The 9200-nt window shown below is 44.5% G+C and overlaps 1 protein-coding gene across 4 annotated transcripts in view; it reads left to right on the top strand.

Annotated features, from left to right (window-relative positions):
* Nucleotides 1-8621, top strand: part of LOC122564302 (C-C chemokine receptor type 3-like) — a 52434-nt gene extending 43813 nt beyond the window's left edge. For all 4 annotated transcript variants that reach the window (XM_043718972.1, XM_043718974.1, XM_043718975.1 and 1 more), the window contains one exon: nt 7168-8621. In XM_043718972.1, coding sequence (XP_043574907.1) covers nt 7186-8229 — 1044 coding nt within the window. In that variant the 5' untranslated portion in view covers nt 7168-7185 and the 3' untranslated portion in view covers nt 8230-8621. The remainder of the gene's footprint in view (nt 1-7167) is intronic.
* The last annotated feature ends 579 nt before the right edge of the window (nt 8622-9200 follow it).

The raw sequence follows: 9200 nt of genomic DNA, 5'->3' as shown, positions 1-9200 counted from the left end.
GCATGTTTCCAGATTGGTGCACAAGTGTGTTTCCATATTGCTGCACAGGCGCGTTTCCTGATTGGTGTACATGCCTGTTTCCTGACCAGATATCCCAACCCAATTACATCTCTACGACTCTATGGTACACATGTGTGTTTCTGGATTGGTGCACATGTGTGTTTCTGGATTGGTGCACATGTGTATTTCTGGATGGGTGCACATGCATGTTTCCAGATTGGTGCACATGTGTTTCTGGATGGGTGCAGATGTGTGTTTCCTGATTGGTGCACATGTGTGTTTCTGGATTGGTGCACATGTGTATTTCTGGATGGGTGTACATGCATGTTTCCAGATTGGTGCACATGTGTTTCTGGATGGGTGCAGATGCGTGTTTCCTGATTGGTGCACATGCCTGTTTCCAGGTTGGTGGATGTGTGTGTTTCCTGATTGGTACACATGTGTGTGTCCTGATTGGTGCACATGCGTATTTCCAGATTGGTGCACATGCATGTTTCCAGTTTGGTGCACATGCGTGTTTCCGGATTGGTGCCCATGTGTGTTTCTATGATAGTGCACATGTGTGTTTCCTGATTGGTGTACATGCCTGTTTCCTGACCAGATATCCCAACCCAATTACATCTCTCTGACTCTATGGTACACATGAGTGTTTCCAGATTGATGCACCCGCTTTTTTCCTGACTGGTGAACATGCATGCCTCAATATTTGTGCACATGCGTGTTTCCTGATTGGTGTATGTGTGTGTTTCCAGATTGGTGCACATGCATGTTTCCAGATGGGTGCACGTGTGTGTTTCAAGATTGGTGCATGCGTGTGTTTCCAGATTGGTTCGTGTGTGTTTCTGGATGGGTGCAGATGCGTGTTTCCATATTGCTGCACATGCGTGTTTCCTGATTGGTGCACATGCCTGTTTCCTGACCAGATATTCCAACCCAAGTACACCTCTCTGACTCTATGGTACACATGTGTGTTTCTGGATTGGTGCACATGCGTGTTTCCTGACTGGTGCACATGCATGCCTCCATGTTTTTGCATATGCATGTTTCCAGATTGGTACACATGCATGTTTCCTGATTGGTGCGCATGTGTGTTTCCAGATTGGAGCATGCGTGTGTTTCCAGATTGATGCACATGTGTATTTCTGGATGGGTGCAGATGCGTGTTTCCTGATTGGTGCACATGCATGTTTCCTGATTGGTGCACATGCCTGTTTCCAGGTTGGTGGATGTGTGTGTTTCCTGATTGGTACACATGTGTGTTTCCTGATTGGTACACATGTGTGTTTCCTGATTGGTGCACATGCGTGTTTCCAGATTGGTGCACATGCATGATTCCAGTTTGGTGCACATGTGTGTTTCCTGATTGGTGCATGCGTGTGTTTCCAGATTGGTTCGTGTGTGTTTCTGGATTGGTACACATGCGTGTTTCCAGATTTTTGCACATGCATGTTTCCATATTTGTGCATATGTGTGTTTCCTGATTGGTGCACATGTGTGTTTCTGGATTGGTGCACATGTGTATTTCTGGATGGGTGCACATGCATGTTTCCAGATTGGTGCACATGTGTTTCCTGATTGGTGCACATGCCTGTTTCCAGGTTGGTGGGTGTGTGTGTTTCCTGATTGGTACACATGTGTGTTTCCTGATTGGTGTACATGCGTGTTTCCAGATTGGTGCACATGTAAGTTTCCAGTTTGGTGCATGTGCGGGTTTCCGGATTGATGCCCATGTGTGTTTCTATATTGGTGCACATGAGTGTTTTCTGATTGGTGCACAGGCATGTTTCCAGATTGGTCCACAAGTGTGTTTCCATATTGCTGCACAGGCGCGTTTCCTGATTGGTGTACATGCCTGTTTCCTGACCAGATATCCCAACCCAATTACATCTCTACGACTCTATGGTACACATGTGTGTTTCTGGATTGGTGCACATGTGTGTTTCTGGATTGGTGCACATGTGTATTTCTGGATGGGTGCACATGCATGTTTCCAGATTGGTGCACATGTGTTTCTGGATGGGTGCAGATGCGTGTTTCCTGATTGGTGCACATGTGTGTTTCTTGGTGCACATGCGTGTTTCCAGATTGGTGCACATGCATGTTTCCAGTTTGGTGCACATGTGTGTTTCCAGATTGGTGCATGCGTGTGTTTCCAGATTGGTTCGTGTGTGTTTCTGGATTGGTACACAAGCGTGTTTCCAGATTTTTGCACAGGCATGTTTCCATATTTTTGCATATGTGTGTTTCCTGATTGGTGCACATGTGTGTTTCTGGATTGGTGCACATGTGTATTTCTGGATGGTGCAGATGCGTGTTTCCTGATTGGTGCACATGCCTGTTTCCAGGTTGGTGGATGTGTGTGTTTCCTGATTGGTACACATGTGTGTGTCCTGATTGGTGCACATGCGTGTTTCCAGATTGGTGCACATGCATGTTTCCAGTTTGGTGCACATGCGTGTTTCCGGATTGGTGCCCATGTGTGTTTCTATGATAGTGCACATGTGTGTTTCCTGATTGGTGTACATGCCTGTTTCCTGACCAGATATCCCAACCTAATTACATCTCTCTGACTCTATGGTACACATGTGTGTTTCCAGATTGATGCACCCGCTTTTATCCTGACTGGTGCACAATCATGCCTCAATATTCGTGCACATGCGTGTTTCCTGATTGGTGTATGTGTGTGTTTCCAGATTGGTGCACATGCATGTTTCCATATGGGTGCACGTGTGTGTTTCAAGATTGGTGCATGCATGTGTTTCCAGATTGGTTTATGTGTGTTTCCAGATTTGTGCACAAGTGTGTTTCCATATTGCTGCACATGCGTGTTTCCTGATTGGTGCACATGCCTGTTTCCTGACCAGATATCCCAACCCAATTACATCTCTCTGACTCTATGGTACACATGTATGTTTCTGGATTGGTGCACATGTGTGTTTCTTGACTGGTGGACATGCATGCCTCCATATTTGTGCACATGCATGTTTCCAGATTGGTGCACATCCTTGTTTCCTGATTGGTGCATGTGTGTGTTTCCTGATTGGTGCACATGTGTGTTTCCATATTGCTGCACATGAGTGATTAGATTAGATTAGATTACATTACAGTGTAGAAACAGGCCCTTCGGCCCAACAAGTCCACACCGACCCGCCGAAGTGAAACCCACCCATACCCCTACATTTACCCCTTACCTAACACTACGGGCAATTTAGCATGGCCAATTCACCTGCCCCTGCACATCTTTTGGACTGTGGGAGGAAACCGGAGCACCCGGAGGAAACCCACGCAGACACGGGGAGAATGTGCAAACTCCACACAGTCAGTCGCCTGAGGCGGGAATTGAACCCGGGTCTCAGGCGCTGTGAGGCAGCAGTGCTAACCACTGTGCCACCGTGCCGCCCGCATGTTTCTAGATTTGTGCATATGTGTGTTTCCTGATTGGTGTGCATGCCTGTTTCCTGACCAGATATCCCAACCCAATTACATCTCTCTGACTCTATGGTACACATGTGTGTTTCCAGATTGGTGCATGCGTGTGTTTACAGATTGGTTCATGAGTGTTTCCAGATTGGTGCACAAGTGTGTTTCCATATTGCGGCACATGCATGCCTCCATATTCGTGCACATACATGTTTCCAGATTGGTGCATGCATGTGTTTCCAGATTGGTTCATGTGTGTTTCCAGATTGGTGCACGTGTGTTTCTGGATTGGTACACAAGCGTGTTTCCAGATTTTTGCACATGCATGTTTCCAGATTTGTGCATATGTGTGTTTCCTGATTGGTGCACATGCGTGTTTCCTGATTGCTGCACATGCATGTTTCCTGATTGCTGCACATGCATGTTTCCAGATTGGTACACATGCATGTTTCCAGTTTGGTGCACGTGCGAGTTTCCGGATTGGTGCCCATGTGTGTTTCTATGTTGGTGTACATGCGTGTTTTCTGATTGGTGCACATGCGTGATTCCAGATTTGTGCACATACATGTTTCCAGATTGGTGCATGCGTGTGTTTCCAGATTGGTTCATGTGTGTTTCCAGATTGGTGCACGTGTGTTTCTGGATTGGTACACAAGCGTGTTTCCAGATTTTTGCACATGCATGTTTCTAGATTTGTGCATATGTGTGTTTCCTGATTGGTGCTCATGTGTTTTTCTGGATTGGTGCACATTTGTGTTGCTGGATTGGTGCACAAGCGTGTTTCCAGATTGGTGCACATGCATGTTTCCAGATTGGTGCACATGTGTGTTTCCAGATTGGTGCATGTGTGTGTTTCTATATTGGTGCACATGCATGTTTCCAGATTGGTGCACGTGTGTTTTCCAGATTGGTGCATGCGTGTGTTTACAGATTGGTTTATGTGTGTTTCCAGATTGGTGCACAAGCGTGTTTCCATATTGCTGCACATGCGTGTTTCCTGATTGGTGTACATGCCAGTTTCCTGACCAGATATCCCAATCCAATTACATCTCTATGACTCTATGGTACACATGTGTGTTTCTGGATTGATGCATGTGTGTGTTTACAGATTGGTTCATGTGTGTTTCCAGCTTGGTGCACAAGTGTGTTTCCTGACTGGTGCACATGCATGCCTCCATATTCGTGCACATGCATGTTTCCTGATTGGTGACATGCATGTTTCCTGATTGGTGCACATGCGTGTTTCCAGATTGGTGCATGCGTGTGTTTCCAGATTGGTTCATGTGTGTTTCCATATTTGTGCATATGTGTGTTTCCTGATTGGTGCACACGTGTGTTTCTGGATTGGTGCACATGTGTGTTTCTGAATTGGTGGACATGTGTGTTTCCTGATTGGTGCACATGTGTTTCTGGATGGGTGCAGATGCGTGTTTCCTGATTGGTGCACATGCCTGTTTCCAGATTGGTGCACACGCATGTTTCCAGTTTGGTGCATGTGCGAGTTTCCGGATTGGTGCCCATGTGTGTTTCTGGATTGGCGCACATTTGTGTTTCTGGATTGGTGCACATGCATGTTTTCAGATTGGTGCACATTTGTGTTTCTGGATTGGTGCACAAGCGTGTTTCCTGATTGGTGCACATGCATGTTTCCAGATTGGTGCACATGTTTGTTTGCAGATTGTTGCATGTGGGTTTCCAGATTGGTCCACGTGTGTGTTTCCTGATTGGTGCACATTTGTGTGTTTCCAGGTTGGTGCACATGTATGTTTCCAGTTTGGTGCACGTGCGTGTTTCCGGATTAGTGCCCATGTGTGTTTCTATATTGGTGTACATGCGTGTTTTCTGATTGGTGCAAATGCGTGATTCCAGATTTGTGCACTTGTGTGTTTCCAGATTTTTGCACCTGAATGTTTCATATTGGTGCACGTGCATGTTTCCAGGTTGGTGCACACATGTGAGTTTCTATGTTCTTGCACACGTGTGTTTCCGGATTGGTGCGCATGTGTGTTTCTGGATTGATGCACGTGTGTTTCTGGATTGGTGCACATGCGTGTTTCCATATTGGTGCACATGTGTGTTTCTGGGTTGGTGCACGTGCATGTTTCCTGACTGGTGCGCATATGTGTTTCCAGATAGGAACACATGTGTGTTTCTGGATTGGTGCACATGTGTGTTTCTGGATTGGTGCACATGCATGTTTCCTGATATTGGTGCACATTGTGTTTCTGGATTGGTGCACATGTGCAATTCCAGATTGGTGCACACACATGTTTCTGGATTGATGCACATGCATGTTTCCAGATTGGTGTACATGTGTGTTTCTGGATTGGTGCACATGTGTGTGTCTGGATTGGTGCACATGCATGGTTCCTGATTGGTGCACATGTATGTTTCCAGATTGGTGTACATATGTGTTTCTGGATTGGTGCACATGCACTTTTCCTGACTGGTGCACATGTGTGCTTCCATATTGGTGCACATGAGTGTTTCTGGATTGGTGCACATGCATGTTTCCTGATTGGTGCACATGTGTATTTTCAGATTGGTGCACATGCATGTTTCCTGACTAGCGCACATGTGTGTTTCCATATTGGTGCACATGCGTGTTTCCAGATTGTTGCACATATACATTTCTAGATTTGTACACAATCATGTTTCTGCATTGGTGCATGTGTGCAGTTAAGTTTCAGCAGATGACAATTATTTACTGAAAGAGAAAATGATTACGGACCAACCAGGCAACAGTATGAGATTGGAACTGATATGTAGCTCTTCCAAGGTGGGGTACAGGTGTGCTGGGCTGAATGACCTCTTGTACAGTCTGTGATTCTATGACATCATTTGATTCATTTCTTCTTCGTGTATGTGAAATGGGGATGGGGAGCTATAGCCAATACTGAGGAGGGCTGCCACTAATGACAGAATCGAGGCCATGCATAAACATGCAGAATTGGGCAGGTAATTGACAGGTGAAGTTTGACACAGATCATCATGAGGTCGTGCATTTTGTCAGAAGAATGGGGAGACCATGATTTGCTTGGAAGGTGTAAGCTTTTATGAGGCAGGATTCAGTTGATTGGGCTTGTACCCATGGGAGATTAGAAGAATGACAGGATACTGTATTGTAAGATTTAAGATTCTTAAAGGAGTTTGACAGGGGTGGGGGGGTAGATGCAAAGAGGTTGTCTCCCCTTGGGGAGAGCTTAGGATCAGGGGACAGTAGCTCAGTTTAAGGGACTGCCCATTTAAGACAGAGATGAGAATGAATTTCTTCCCTCAGAGGATAATGAATCTGTGGAATTCTTTACCACATAGTGCTATCAAGGCTGGACCATTGAAAGTATGTTCAAGGCTGAGATAGACAGGTTTATAATCAGTGATGGAATCGAGGGCCACTGGCAAAAGACAGGGAAAGTAGAACTGAGGATTGTCAATCAAATCATCCCTGACCTTCTTGAACCATGGAGCACATTCAAGGGGCCAAGTGGCCTGTCCTGTGGAAGTGAGCAGACTCTGCCAGAACTATCCATCAGATGAAATGAATTGATGGGATTCCAACACGTGGCCAGTTTGAGGTGAAATGCATCTCGCGGCTGTTTTGGTGGAGGTTTAAATAGCGTGGAGCATAGGCAGAGGAAGGATTTTGGACAGGCATGTTGGATTTGATGGTACCATTTCAGAGTCGCTAAGGAATAGCACTGCCTGTGCGAGGTGTGTAAATAATTATGTTTTGTGTTGTGGAAACAGGTCCCTTCCAGATTGTGAATGATGCTCAGCACAACGGAGCTGCCAACCGGAGATTATGAATACTTGTGCGAGAAGGAAAGCGTCAATTCATTCGGAGCAGCACTGATGCCCAGCTTCTACCTGATCGTTTTAATGCTGAGTCTCATTGGAAATGGATTGGTTTTACTGGTGCTTGTGAAATATGAATATCTAAAAAGCATTACAAATATATTCATTCTTAACCTTGCCGTTTCAGATTTGCTTTCTGCTATTTGCCTCCCTTTCTGGGTGGTCCATCATTTAAAGGGATGGATCTTTGGAGTGGCCATGTGCAAGTTAATGAGTGGTGTGTTTTACATTGGGTTTTACAGTGGCATCATGTTCCTGACACTGATGACAATTGACCGGTACCTCGCAGTTGTTCATGCTGTCTCTGCTGCAAGATCTAGAAAAGTTCGCTATGCAACAGTCACAAGTGTGATTGTTTGGCTGACCAGTACATTAGCAACTATCCCTGATTTTATCTTTGTTGACTTAGATGAGGAATACGACAGAGAAACCTGCGACAATATTTACCCCCAGGATACAGCAGTTCCTTGGAAACTGTTGAGATTTTATCAACAAAATATAGTGTTCTTTGTCTTTCCGTTTATTATCATAGTGTACTGCTATGTTAGGATAATTCAGACATTGATAAAGTGCAGAACAGTCCAGAAACACAGGACACTGCGAGTTATATTCACCATTGTGGTGGTGTTCTTTTTCTGTTGGGCACCCTACAACGTGGTGATCTTCTTAAGATCCCTGGAGGAGCTTCAGATACTGCAGTTTGAGAACTGTTATTTGGAGAGTCAACTGGATTACGCCCACACCATCTCCTACACTGTGGCTTATTTTCACTGTTGTCTCAATCCCATTTTTTACGCCTTTGTTGGAGAAAAGTTTAGAAGACACTTGATTCACTTTTGTGACCATTATTTGCCGTGTGGTCTGCTGTTTCACCAGCGGCAATTTGTCACTAGGAATGTCCATTTGGAATATTCTGATGGTTCCATGGGTAACGATACAACAAATAACTGGTAGTCTGACGCTTCTGACAGAATGCATGTTTGAGGAAATTTGTATTCTTTTTGTTCAACTTAAATATTCCAATCTTTTTAATCTACTGTAATCAAGACGGATCTATTGTAATAAGAGTAACAGCAAAAAATTACAATTTTCATTTTACAAACATTACAACATTTTTACAAGGATTTAGAAACATCTGTGTGTAGTTTTATTTCTAGCCCCGATTCTTAGCACAAATTTAGTTGACAATTGTTCATAATTTACTTCCTAAAACAACTTTGCTTCTCAAAACTTGTGTTTTTTTTGTTTCCATATTTCACGGTTGGATAACTGTTTTAATTGATTAAACTAAGTTTGCTTATGTTGAAAATATTACATTCAGAAAATGACATAAATAAAAATCTTATTGTGCTTGTTACTCAACTACTGTGCAGTCTAATGTTGGATTACAGAATAATTTGTCAGACATAGAACTAATGTAAGCCCCATGGTAAAGAGCTTGCACATAGCAACAGGGAGTTGCTGAAATAGCATTGATTTTTGAAATCGAGGATGATCCCAAACTCCAAGTGTAATTCAGGAATGATCCTGATTCAGTTTCCAGATGCCACACTTGATCATCCTCCAGCACAGTCCCCAACCGAGCCTCGATCATCCATTCTGGACTAGCAGGCTGACCAATGCCAGCAAGGACTCTGGCCCAGTGGCTGATGGGGAGCTAACACATGGCTATCTTAGGAGAGGAGGCAAGTGTCTCTCACATGGTACCTACGTCACACTCCCAGGATGGAAGCTCAACAGTTGTCAGGTTTAGCTGCAGGCTAGAGCACTGGATTGATGCCACCTGCTAGGCCTCAAAACCAAGATGGCAGCCACATGGGCTTCCACATCAGCCATTTGCATTGCCACAGAGTCTCCAGCATTGTCAGAAGTCACCCTAACATAAAGAAATCAGTAAAATGGAGATGACACGACTTTTTTTTCGC

This window comes from Chiloscyllium plagiosum, chromosome 29, assembly GCF_004010195.1.
Source record: "Chiloscyllium plagiosum isolate BGI_BamShark_2017 chromosome 29, ASM401019v2, whole genome shotgun sequence".
NCBI lineage: Eukaryota > Metazoa > Chordata > Chondrichthyes > Orectolobiformes > Hemiscylliidae > Chiloscyllium > Chiloscyllium plagiosum.
The sequence above is the reverse complement of the archived record's forward strand: the minus strand, read 5'-3'. Positions and strand labels throughout refer to the sequence as shown.